The following is a 12767-nucleotide window of genomic DNA, read 5'->3' as shown; positions in this document are numbered from 1 at the left end:
CGGATGGGCCTTGCAACAGAGAATATTTGCTGGTTGCTGTCTCCCCACGGGATACAACCCTTACACGTTCGCTGCTCCATACGGTGAGTCTGTGCATTTTCTCAAGGGAGATGGGCGGACTAATCAATTACAAAAGGATTATCGATGGTAATGTTCCCTGGCGCTACACAGGCGAAGATCTTGGAGGCACAGCTCTCCAAACGACAAGTCCCGCAGCCGCAACGATGCAATACAGGATCTACGGTGCTGTTGAGGTCAAGGATTATGCCAAGTTTTTTTCTCGTCGATTCTGGACAGTCGATCCACCGACACGTGGATTGGATGCCTTCGCCATACCCTGGAGAGTGACTGTCAGGACTCTGGCCAACCAGTCGATGTTACCTGGAGAGTGGCTCGACCCGTCCAAAAAGCCAAAAGAACCAATTGTTCCTACCGCCAAAGAATTGGAAGCAGCAGGGTTCAAGGTGAAGATGTTCATATACGAGAGCTCTTCGGATGATGGTGAGTACGGAGACGGTATTGCGGTGGATGATGATGATCAGATCAAGAATGAAGTGCTTGTATTCTGATCTACTCCTCGTCCTCGCCCTCTTCGTCTTCATCATCCACAACAGGAGGAGCGTATTTGTCGCCACCTTCTCCATCGTGTTCGCCATGCCACTCGTCGTCGTCGTCGTCACTACTCCAGGCATCCTCCATATCCTCGTCCTCATCCTCATCGCCCTCTTCTGCAGCCTCCCTGTGCTTGGCGCCCCTGGTGCTCTTCTTCTGCTCCTTTTTCCTCTCGACGTTCTCCTTCTGCACTCTCTTTCTTTCTTCCTTCTCCTTGCGACGGACGGCCCAGGTCTGTTCTTGTTTCTGGGTCTCTGATTTTGATTTGGAGATGTACTCGTGCCACATGATTTTGCCTCCACACAATCCCTCCTCGACCTTTGTCAGACGAAGCGTCATTCTCGGACCCAGCTCCTGCATCTTGATGGCTTTCTTCTCTGTCCTCGGTGCGCGTTTGGGGGGAGCAGCAGCAGGCTCTTGGCCGTTCTCTGCAGCGGTCTGAGCAGCTATGCGTTCGCGCTGGGCGTCTCTCATCCGTTGCCTCTCCTCCTTGTTCATGACTTTTCGGTTCTCAGGCGCCAGAACCTCGACTTCAGCATCCGTGTCTGCTTCACTCTCGCTCGCTGACGTGAAGCCTGCCGCCGCCGTGGGATCCAGGATGTAGTCGGCGACATCATCGAATTTGCCCAGATTGGGTAGACCTTTGCTTGCTCTCGTGAGCTTCTCGGCGTTTTCCAATCGTCGTAGAGCCTTGGGGAGAGAGTGTTTCGGTGTGCTGGATTTGATTGCGTAGTGACGTAATTGCAGAACAAACTGATGCTCGTCGTCTTTGGAAGGCACGCGGTCGACAAGCATGACTCGCTTGATCGAGTTGAGGGAAGTCTGCTGGGGTGAGATGGGAGCGAACAGAGATTGGAAAATAGTCGTCGTCAGAGACTCGAGCTGTTTCGGGATGGGATTCGTTGATTTCGACTCGTCTTCCGTTGCTTCCGTCGTCGCTTGGATGAAGTTGTTCATGACCAACTGGAGGATCAAATTAGCATCAGACGAAAGAGGAAGGAAGGTGCTGGGGGATCCCTACCAATGGTGATGTCAAATATCCTGCGCTGTCGCTCTTCGGCCTCTTCATGCTCTTCAACACGTCTTTGCACAAACTGTACTTGTCCACTCTGAAATGTAAAGTCGGTCCTCTCGGAGTGATTGCGAGTCGCATATTCGTGTTTCCGTTTTCTGATCTGGAGAAGAGCATCAAGTGGCTGACACCAAGCGGACCCGCCATTGTGGTGTAGTCGCGCAGCTTGTTGGTCCTCCTCTCCTTCAACCTCGAGGCTGTGTTGGGTTCCATCATCGACCTCACATCCTTGACGAGTTGAGAAACACTGGGTCCAACCTCACTGGCGCCGATACGGATAACCATACTCTTGGGGGCGCGAGCACCTGGCTTGGAAGGAGCATCTCCGACTGCAGCCTGTGTGCCCTTTGCGCCGACGTGGGTGCGCTTCTTGACTCTTCTCTTGGCCATTTTGGTAGTTTATTCTGGTTGTTGTCCTTTTTCAAGAATATCACAAGATTTCGATAGAACAAAATCTCTAGATCAGGAATAATCCACGAGGGTGAAAAAATGCGGGGTTTTAGCGCCGTTCAATCAATTGTCTTACAATACACAAAGAACAAAGACTGAACCCTGTCGCTTTTTCTTTCTCCACCACAACCAACGGCAAAGCAATATCAAAATGTCCGCCCTGAAGAAGAGAAAGTTGCAGCATGAGCGCTCTTCGTTCACCGAAGAATCACCACAGCCCAAACCATCCAAGAAAACCATGGATCAGATAGACGACACCCTCGTGGACGAGCTTCCGACGGCAAAGACAGCCATCGCTCAAGCGCGCGAAGAGAAGGAGGCGTCAGCCGAGGATGCACCAGCAGAGCCGAAAGAAGAGGAGGAGAAGAAGAAGACATTTGCTGGACTGGGAATAATCGACGCCCTCTGCGAGGCTTGTGCCACCCTCGGCTACAAATATCCCACCCCGATCCAGCGCGAGTCGATACCGCTAGCACTCCAAGGCCGTGACCTGATCGGTCTCGCTGAAACCGGATCTGGTAAAACTGCCGCCTTCGCTCTACCCATCCTGCAAGCACTCATGGAGAAGCCGCAGTCACTGTTCGGTCTTGTCCTCGCACCGACTCGTGAGTTGGCATACCAGATCAGTGGACAATTCGAAGCCCTGGGAAACCTCATCTCTGTTCGAAGTGCTGTTATCGTCGGTGGCATGGACATGGTACAGCAGGCCATCGCTCTCGGCAAGAAACCCCATATCATCGTGGCCACCCCGGGCCGTCTTCTGGATCATCTCGAAAACACAAAAGGATTTTCTCTGAGAGGGCTGAAATACCTAGTCATGGACGAGGCCGATCGTCTTTTGGATCTTGATTTCGGTCCCATCCTGGACAAAATCCTCAAAGTCCTACCGAGAGAACGCAAGACATACCTGTTCAGTGCAACAATCTCATCAAAAGTCGAGTCCTTGCAGCGCGCGTCCCTACACAACCCGCTACGAGTCTCTATCAGCGACTCTTCCTACCAGACAGTATCGACGCTGATCCAGAGTTATCTTTTCATCCCTCATAAATTCAAGGACATCTACCTCGTTCATATCCTAAACGAACATGCGGGACAGAGTACAATCATCTTCACGAGAACGGTTCATGAAACCCAAAGACTGTCCTTCCTCCTTCGCGCTCTTGGCTTCGGTGCCATTCCTATCCACGGTCAATTGTCACAATCAGCCCGTCTGGGTGCTCTGTCAAAGTTCAGAGCAGGGAGCAGAGACATTCTTGTCGCTACCGATGTGGCAGCCAGAGGTCTGGACATCCCGTCTGTGGATCTGGTCCTGAACTTCGATCTCCCACCAGACAGCAAAACTTATGTCCATCGCGTGGGAAGAACGGCGAGAGCAGGTAAAAGCGGAGTTGCGATATCCGTCGTCACCCAGTATGACGTCGAGGTTTACCAGCGCATCGAAAAGGCCTTGTCCAAGACTTTGGACGAGTACAAGGCGCCAAGAGAAGAAGTCATGGTCTTCGCGGAAAAGGTCTCGGAAGCTCAACGCGTGGCCATCCAAGAGATGAAGAACCTTAACGACAAGAAGAATGGTCGTGGCGACAGAAGTCAACGTGGAGGCAGAGGCGGAGCAGCACGTGGCGGTAAAAGAGGACGAGACGGAATGGACGCCGACGAAGGTTGATCTTTCTGCGCAATAGCTTACTACATCCAGAATCTTCTGTTCTTGCAGTAACTCCTTGATCTTTATTATCCCATCTATCCCGAACCCGCCGACCGAACTTTCGGTTGGGATGCACGGGGGCCGAGAGGAGTTTAATTTCGCCGAACTACTGTACAGTAATCGATAAACTAGGCACAAATCCGATAACACCGGCCGGTAGTCTGTGTTTTTTCCTCCCGTCGGGACGGGCCTGACGACAGATCGGTAGAGAAACGCCATACGCACCACGGCCGATTAAGTATGGAGTACGCAGGGATTGGTATCATGATCTGATATCCTTGCCAACCGCGCAATAATGCCAGTGTCTAGGCATGAAGTCATTTCTCCTTTCTGGTAGGGACGGACCGGATCGCGAAGGACAGAAAAATTGCACAGCCGGGCCCTTTCTCTTGGTCCTTGGAAATCTCCCATCTTATCTAACAAATCTGTCGCGCTAAGGCAGGGATCGTCATCGCATCTACCATACGTCACCGAGGTCAAACCGAAAATCATTGTCAAAATCATCTTCTGTAACACCAAAATAGTGTACTTGACACGAAATAGTACATCTGAAGGTTCCGGGGTATAGTCTGGATTATTACTGAAACGCGGAATCTCATCCACACAACTTACAAACCATAGCTATACAGTAAGTCCTATAAAGTAGGTACTCGTCCCGATTCCTTCTCAAATTTCCCATCTATCAATTCGCTCCTTACATTCTCTTCTCACGCAATGTTGTACCAATTGGCTCTGGCCTCGCTCGTTTCAGGCGCTCTTGCCGTTCCTGCAACTGTCAGCAACCCTCGCTATGATTACATTGTCGTCGGTGGTGGTACCTCAGGTCTGGTTGTCGCCAACCGTCTATCCGAGGACCCCACTGTCTCTGTTGCTATCATCGAGGCTGGTGACTCGGTCATGAACAACACCAATGTTACCGATATCATGGGCTACAGCAAGGCTTTCGGTACCGCTATCGATTGGGCTTACGAGTCCACCCCCCAGAAGTATGCTGGCGGCAAGGCTCAAGTCATGAGAGCAGCAAAGGCCATCGGTGGTACCTCTACCATCAACGGTATGACCTACCTCCGTGCCGAGACTGCCCAAATCGACGCCTGGGAGAAGCTCGGTAACCACGGCTGGAACTGGACTACTCTCCTCGAGTACTACAAGAAGAGCGAATACTTCCAGACCCCTTCCGCCGCACAGCGGGTCGCTGGCGCCAGTGGCGATCCCCGTGTTCATGGTTTCACCGGTCCTCTCACTGTCGGCTGGGCTGAGACCATGATGAACGGTTCGATCGTTCATGAGATCAACTCCACCTACCAAGCGCTCGGTCTCGACTACAACCCTGAGCCCAACAACGGTACCCTTCGCGGTATCAACATCTTCCCCAAGACCCTCGATAACGAGCAGAATGTTCGTGAGGATGCTGGCAGGGCTTACTACTACCCCGTCTCCAAGAGACCTAACCTCGACATCTATCTCAACGCTTTTGCTGAGCGCATGACCTGGGAGGCAGAGTCTCACACCGAGAAGCCCTTCGCCAACGGTGTCACCTTCACCACTGGTGGCCAGCAGAAGACTATCCTTGCCAACCGCGAGATCATTCTCTCCGCTGGTGCCCTGAGATCTCCCCTGATCCTTGAGCAGTCTGGTGTCGGTAACCCTGCCATCCTCAAGAAGGCAGGTGTCCCCGTCAAGGTCGCCAACCGTTTCGTCGGCGAGAACCTCCAGGATCAGACCACCTCCGACATGGCTTTCGGTAGCAAGTCCAACTACACCGGCAACGCTGGTTTCGCTGGTTACTTCACCGCCGCCCAGCTGTTCGGTAACAACAGCGCAGCCATCGAGGCCTCTGTCGTCAACAACATCAACTCCTACGCCGCAAGAGTCGCCAACGCTACCGGCAATGTTATCGATGTCAACGTCACCGCTTCCCTCTTCAAGATCCAATCCGACCTCATCTTCCAGAACCACCTTCCCGTCTCTGAGATCCTTGTCACACCTACCTCAACCGGTACTTTCAGCATCGAGTACTGGGGTCTTCTTCCTTTCTCTCGTGGCAATATTCATATCACCTCCTCCAACGCATCCGCCGGTGCTGCCATCGACCCCAACTACTTCATGCTCGAGTACGATACTGCTCAGCAGGTCTACTCCTCCAAGATGGCTCGTACTCTTGCCAACACTGCCCCTCTCTCCAACAACATCAATGGCGAGAGCGAGCCTGGACTCGACGTTGTCGGCGAGAACGCAAGCGACGCCGACTGGGCCAAGTGGGTCAAGAGCGCTTACCGCTCCAACTTCCACTACATCTCCACTGCCGCCATGATGAGCGAGGAGCTCGGTGGTGTTGTCGACGACAGCCTTCTTGTCTACGGCACCGACAACGTCCGTGTTGTCGATGCTTCTGTCATTCCCATGCAAGTCTGCGGTCACTTGACCTCGACTTTGTACGCTGTTGCCGAGAAGGCGGCAGATGCCATCAAGGGTCGTTATGCTTAGATTATCTTCTTCTTCTTCGTTGTTTCCATCTAGCCTTTCTATCTAGCCATCAAAAGTGAGACACCAAGACCGGGAATCTCACTCTCGGTCTCAATAATTCCATCAGCAATTCTCCAATCTATATCTCCCCATAGTGTCTTTGTGATATGATCCCCAACAGGAATCTTAATGCCAACCGCCCCCTTAATATCGCCATAACCCAGATTAATCACACTGATAAGAAGCCTCCCGTCGGCAGCGATCCAAGCAGCCGCATCCAGGTCTGCTCGCAGGCTATCAAGCGGCACGAGCTCCGCACCCAGCAGAAACTCAACGACCTCAGTATCCGTCACGACCTTGGCCAACCTATCCGTGATGCGCAGCAACTCGTCCGTGGTCGGGAAATCCCACATGACCAGCCCCTTGGCGCCATGATTGACCGCGACGAGAGCCATGACGACCTCTTCGGCAGCAGTAGGGTATCGCGACCAAAACGTCTCGTTGCCAAACGCCTGCGGCGCAGACCAGTGCGTCTTCGACCACCCGATGACGTCGTCGAAGTGCGCGAACGAATCCAGTCGCGTCGAGATGTCCGCCATGCTCCCCGTGCAGTCGTCGCAGCCGCAGCAGCCGTAGGTCGCGTTGCACGGCGTTTCGTAGACCGTCGACCACGAAGTATTGGTCGACACGGGGTAGACATCGGACAGGATGATTTCTGCGCCGGCCGCGTATTCTCTGTAGTAGAAGTTCGCGCAGTTGAGAGCCATAGACACCGGGTGGTAGAGGTCTAGAGCGCGGATGGTCGAGTATGCGATCTCGGTCGAGTTCAGGGGGTTGGACTTGCCGTCTGGCTCGTCGCCCGTGTACCATAGCAGGATCGAGGGGTGCTCGCGTAGCCGTGTCACTTGGTCGATCATGGTCGTCAGGTTCGCGAATTCCCAGCGCACGTCGTATTGGAAGTAGAGACCTAGTTCGTCGGCACGTTGGAGGTAGGGCTCGAAGACGTCCCATGGGAAAGGAGTTGATCCTAGGTCGCCTGTGGGCACGATGTGGATGACGTTGTAGCCTCTGGCTGCGAAGTCGTCGAGGGTCGATACGGACTCGTTCCAGTAGAGTGTCCATTGGACGTAGTAAGTGTATGGGAACATGAGATCCCATGTGGTTGAGTTTGGCTTCTGCACGGAGAGACCGCCGTAGAGATTGTCGAGTCGAGTCGCGCTTCCTTTGGTTTTTGGTAGACGCAAGAGCTCGGTGTTTGCTGTGAAGTTTTGTCCATGGAGAGAGCCATGGATGGTGACTTTGTACGGGGTGGGGCTGACAGGGATTTCATGTGGGTCGAAATGAACCTCGTTGTCAGATGTTCCAAGTTCTAGTGTTGTCGCGTTGACTTTCACAACAGAAGAATTGCCGACGGTGATGGTATAGTGCAGCTTTTCTTTTGTTGACGATGATACATTGGAAGCAGTATACAAGGGCTCTCCAATCTGATCGGAAACAGACGCATCTACAAGAAAGCTGCCGACAGAGTCACTTTCGAGGTATAGTGTCATCCGAGGTCTGATTCTGAAGTCCAGTAATGGCACCGAAGAAACAGTAGGTTCTTCGAACCATCCTCCTGGATTGAAAGATGCATTACTATGCCATGATCAATATCATCTTCTTGGTATTGAGTTCCTATTCTTCACTTACGTCGGTCTGTACGCCTTGCCACACCATATGTCAACACCTCGTGGGTTATTGAAGGCCGTAGCCCCGGCAATCAGCAAGAAGATGAATGACAACATTTTTGATGATCACTCTCTAAAAGACTACAGAGGTCTTTCTTCTGCCTTTTTCTATCTCAATTAACTACACCACACCTACAGTAGCATCGTCAAGAGCGTTACACCTTACCATCCCTCGTCCAAGTCGTACAACTTGTCGATCATCCAACTTCAAGATAAGAGGGTAGTATACCGTAGCATCGGCTTGCTTCCTTGCACTCGAGTAAGCGATGTGGCCATGTCGCTTCTGTAGTGTTATAGCGCAAGATAACACGCTGTTTAGGCGGCCATTAGCTCTTGCGGCGAATCCTAGCCTTATGCCGAAGCTGCTTCTGCCTTATCTCAGCCTCAAGCCTATCTTTATAAGGTATGTTCACTATCAAAGTGGGGAATTAACCGATGTCACTGTACCATTACGCTGGAATCCGCTACTGTTCCTGCGTCGTCGTCTGCACGCGTGTCGTAATGATGTGACATTGATACGAAATGATAAAAAGCATATGTAGGTGCCTGTAATCGTTCGAGTCCTCTGGTCAGTAAAGATGAGGTTGTTCAATTCGCTGCTGCTGAGCGCAGTCTCAGCATCGTGTAATGCTGTTGCGAAGGTATGGAAGAAAGCCTCGGTGTTTCGGATTTACTATATTAACCTTCACTTATAGTCTGTCCCTCTTGATATATCACATCACTTCAACAACAAAGCCTTTGGTAAACATCCCGGTGAAGCTGCCTTTGATCCTCTGAATCAGTCCTATCCTGTACCACATGTCGGTCTCAACGGAACATATACCTCGACCCAGACTGGTATACTATATGACTTCCCAGGCTACAACGGCCCATCTAAGCCAGACAACATCCTCTGCAAATCCCAGTCTATCTCCGTGCCAGAGCACAAATATTTCTCTGTCTCAATGCTTGTTTCTGCGGATGTCGAGCTGGAAGTGGTGACTGCAAATGTCACATATATCTACACAGACAACACTACATCCACTTCCGAGTTGCGGAGTCTACCTTGGTTTGCATTCTTGACCATTAATAGAGGCGAGATCATCTTCCCTTCTAGATACACTGCAAATGACACCAATTTCAACACGACTCACATTTACGAATACACTGCTGCCATTGAAACGACAATGAATCTGAGCTCGATCGTACTACCCGAGACAACCAACACGACCACGGGAAGACTGCACATCTTCTCCATCTCACTATGGAAGGGTTCATCAGTCCAGGCTCAGTCAGTTCGTCCAACTCAGAAGTGGACCGGGAACGGAACACAGATTGTCGAAATCACAATCAACAATTCCGGCTCGGAATGTGTAGCCGGCAATGGTATGAATGTCTCGATCACTGCTTCAGGCGTTCACACAGTCGAAAAGGCGTGGATCAAGCGGTTGTGTCCTGGTGACCAGAAACGAGTCAACATTGGTGTCAGTGGGAAGACAAACGGTACTGTCACTCTCCACCTCGATGACGGTGTACTTCATCAGAAGACCCACTTCTCTGGCGTCAACATTGGTCTGACAGAGTATACGTCTGATCTCGAAAGTCTGTCGATGCACGAGAGTCCTGATTGGTACGACGATGCCAAGTTCGGTATCTTCATCCACTGGGGTCCTTATTCTGTCACTGGCTGGGGCAATTCTTCTCCATACGAGAGTTACGCAGAATGGTTCTGGTGGTACTCTACCCACCACCCCCAAGCCGACAAGTCCGACTTTTACGACTACCGACTGCGAACCTTTGGTGCCAACTGGTCGTACGATGATACATTCCCTTCGTTCAGAGCATCCAAATTCAACCCCAGAGAATGGGTCGATTTGTTCTCCGACGCAGGAGCAAAGTACTTCGTCCTGACGACCAAACACCACGACGGCTTCGCAAACTTCGACACAGGCAACTCAACGAACCGCAACTCCATCCTCTACGGCCCACAACGCGACCTCCTCGCAGAACTCTTCGACGCGGCAGAAAAGTACCAACCGCACCTGAAGCGCGGAACCTACTTCTCGCTGCCCGAATGGTTCAACCCAGACTTCGCACCCTATGGCTTCCAACAAACCCCAGCCAACAGCTCGGTGTCATGGCCCGGCATGGAAACTCACAACCCCTACACGGGCGCCCTAGAGCCCTACACCGGCCGCGTCCCAATCAACGACTTTATCTCCGACCTGATGGTCCCGCAAATGGAGATCCTAGCCTACAACTACTCGACGGACATAATGTGGTGCGACTGCGGCGCAGCGAACGGCACCGCGGCCTTCGCGTCCTCATGGTGGAACCACGCGCGCGCCACGAACCGCCAAGTCACCATCAACTCGCGCTGCGGCATCCCCGAGGCCGCCGACTTCGACACGCCGGAGTACACTACGTTTTCGTCTGCGCAGCGCAGGAAGTGGGAGTCGAACAGTGGCATGGACCCGTATTCGTACGCGTACAACCGCGCCACAAACGACTCGGCGTACATGAATGCGTCGGCGATCGTGTCGTCGCTCGTGGATATGGTGTCCAAGAACGGGAACTTCCTGCTGGATATCGGGCCTCGCGCCGACGGGTCGATTGTGGAGGCTGAGAAGCGGAATTTGCTGCAGGCTGGGAAATGGCTCAAGAGGCACGAGGAAGCGGTTTTCAATACGACGTATTGGTTTGTGCAGACTGAGGAGAAGGCGATGAGGTTCACGCAGACGAGAGATGCGTTCTTCATCTTGTTTTTTGAAAAGCCTGAGGCTGGGAAAGTGGTTGTCGAGGCGCCGGTTCCGATCCTCGAAGGGGACATTGTTACTTCTCTCGGGAGCGAACTGACGTGGACAAAAGAAGATAAGAAGCTGGTTATTGACATTGATGAGAAGGTTCTCGATGCAACAGAGTTCTGCTGGGTCATTAAGATAGAGTACAAGTAGAAGAAGAAAAACAAATCACTTGTTTCTATACTCGTCCTTGAGTACCCATTTGCCTCTACCAGCGCCTCTAGATGGGCCGGCTTCGAGAACAGCAATGCTCTTCAACATCTCCTTGAACTCGGCGGTCCGAGCAGGCGTACCGCAAAATCGATTAAAATGATCAATCAACATCTGAGTGTGTACTCTTCCTCCATGAGCAAGCAGGTAATCCCTAATCAGACCCAGAAATTCTTTCCCCTTTGGCTGCGATTGTGTAGAAGATGGTGTGCTGCTCCTTGATGCTTGACGTGAAGACAAATTGGCCAGAACCGATGCCGAGGAAGGTCCGGAACCGCCTCTACCGCCTCTGGCACCACCTCTTCCTCCCCGACTTGACAGTGCCGTCGGTCGTCCTGCGCTTCCGTATTGTCCCGTCCAGCTGACTTCGCCCGCAGGTAAAGCGCGTGCGATCTCTCCTGCCCGTCGAAGTTCTGCTGCTGCTTTTGCTGCGACTCTTCTTGCTTCTCTCGCAATGATCTCGGGATCTGCTTGGACTTTTCGACTCGAGTTGCCTGATATGATGTCGTCGTGGGAAAGAGCAGATTGAACACCTGAGCGTGCAAAGATACCAGCCAAAACTCTGCCATTGTCTGGCGTCTCGGGAGCAGGCTCTTCGGCGCTTTGAAAATCTTCTTGACGTGACAAGCCGGCGATATTGTCCATGTCTTTGTCTTCGGCTTCTGTGAGCTTGACTTCGGTGCCCTTGAACAGACTTCCGGTTTCCGTTTGCCCGTCTTCTGCTTCGCCAAGCGTGAACAGGTCGTGAAGATCGCGGAGCTGAAACGTCTGTCTTTGCTTTGGATCCTTGAGAATCTTGTTTGTCAAGAACTGCTTGAAAATTTGTCGATGGTAGATCTTCTCCTCGATAGTACCAGCAGTCATGAGTCGATAGATCTCGACTTCTCGCTTCTGTCCTAAGCGCCATGCACGTTCTCTTGCTTGGATGTCTGTCGATGGATTCCAGTCTGGATCGTATATGATGACGCGATCTGCACCTGTCAGGTTGACTCCTAGTCCACCAACTTTGGTAGTCAACAAGAAAACATGCAGATCCGGATCTTTATTGAACCGATCAACGAGATTCTGACGATCCTTGATCGACGTATTGCCGTCCATGCGTAAGAAGTTGAAGCCCGGAAGAGAGGACACAAATCGCTGAAGAATGTCAAGCATGATCCTATGCTGAGCAAACAACAACGTCTTGTGTCCGTCTTTGCGCCAGATCTCTAGTAGAGCCTTCACAACCTGCATCTTTCCTGATTTCGCGCCAGATCCGTAATTGTATCCTTCTTTTTGGGACAAGGTTTTGTGTTCGACTAGATCCGGATGATTGCAAATCTTCCGAAGAATGTCAATGCCATATAATGCTTGCCTTTTGCCGTCCAGGATACGTTGCATCTCTTCGCTGCTGAGGAAAAACTCATAAGCACCACGTTGCAATTTTGTGAGCTTGCAAAACAACACACGTTCGCTCTTCTTCGGCAAGTCAGAAGCGACGTCGATCTTGAAACGCTGTAGCAAATATGGCGAGATGGTGTCCTTTAAAGTCTCTGCACACTTCATCGCAGTCTCGACTTGCAGATTGCTTGCGTTCGCATACCCACCTTGTTTGATGGGAAATTCAAACTGTTGCCGGAAATTGACCAGTGTACCAAGTCGCATAGGGAAAACAAAATCGAAGAGGGACCACAGCTCAGTCAAATTGTTCTGCATCGGTGTTCCTGAGAGGATGATTCGGTTATGGGTTCGCAATTCCTTGCAGTAAA

At 51.8% G+C, this 12767-nt stretch overlaps 6 protein-coding genes across 6 annotated transcripts; 4 read left to right on the top strand and 2 right to left on the bottom strand.

Moving 5' to 3' along the window:
- Nucleotides 1-3: 3 nt before the first annotated feature.
- AAFC00_001555 (uncharacterized protein) lies at nucleotides 4-569 on the top strand (the record flags this gene model as incomplete). The annotated part of the gene is made up of 2 exons (XM_069340765.1): nucleotides 4-83; nucleotides 137-569. 2 exons carry the CDS (start codon nucleotides 4-6, stop codon nucleotides 567-569), a joined length of 513 nt encoding a protein of 170 aa, XP_069204236.1.
- A 1-nt stretch (nucleotide 570) lies between these two features.
- On the bottom strand, nucleotides 571-2074 carry AAFC00_001554 (uncharacterized protein; the record flags this gene model as incomplete). Its single annotated transcript, XM_069340762.1, has 2 exons — nucleotides 571-1575; nucleotides 1634-2074. 2 exons carry the CDS (start codon nucleotides 2072-2074, stop codon nucleotides 571-573), a joined length of 1446 nt encoding a protein of 481 aa, XP_069204235.1.
- Nucleotides 2075-2285: 211 nt separating this feature from the next.
- On the top strand, nucleotides 2286-3797 carry AAFC00_001553 (uncharacterized protein; the record flags this gene model as incomplete). The annotated part of the gene is made up of 1 exon (XM_069340761.1): nucleotides 2286-3797. One exon carries the CDS (start codon nucleotides 2286-2288, stop codon nucleotides 3795-3797), a length of 1512 nt encoding a protein of 503 aa, XP_069204234.1.
- Nucleotides 3798-4550: 753 nt separating this feature from the next.
- Nucleotides 4551-6323, top strand: AAFC00_001552 (uncharacterized protein; the record flags this gene model as incomplete). Its single annotated transcript, XM_069340760.1, has 1 exon — nucleotides 4551-6323. One exon carries the CDS (start codon nucleotides 4551-4553, stop codon nucleotides 6321-6323), a length of 1773 nt encoding a protein of 590 aa, XP_069204233.1.
- A 38-nt stretch (nucleotides 6324-6361) lies between these two features.
- On the bottom strand, nucleotides 6362-8086 carry AAFC00_001551 (uncharacterized protein; the record flags this gene model as incomplete). The annotated part of the gene is made up of 2 exons (XM_069340759.1): nucleotides 6362-7937; nucleotides 7992-8086. The coding sequence occupies 2 exons, from the start codon at nucleotides 8084-8086 to the stop codon at nucleotides 6362-6364; spliced, it is 1671 nt and encodes a 556-aa protein (XP_069204232.1).
- Nucleotides 8087-8607: 521 nt separating this feature from the next.
- AAFC00_001550 (uncharacterized protein) lies at nucleotides 8608-10962 on the top strand (the record flags this gene model as incomplete). Its single annotated transcript, XM_069340758.1, has 2 exons — nucleotides 8608-8670; nucleotides 8725-10962. The coding sequence occupies 2 exons, from the start codon at nucleotides 8608-8610 to the stop codon at nucleotides 10960-10962; spliced, it is 2301 nt and encodes a 766-aa protein (XP_069204231.1).
- Between the last annotated feature and the right edge of the window lie 1805 nt (nucleotides 10963-12767).

This window comes from Neodothiora populina (assembly GCF_041146345.1).
Source record: "Neodothiora populina strain CPC 39397 chromosome Unknown canker_contig_12, whole genome shotgun sequence".
NCBI classification, from domain to species: Eukaryota; Fungi; Ascomycota; class Dothideomycetes; order Dothideales; family Dothioraceae; genus Neodothiora; species Neodothiora populina.
Note: the sequence above shows the minus strand (reverse complement) of the source record. Positions and strands in the feature narration are given on the sequence as shown.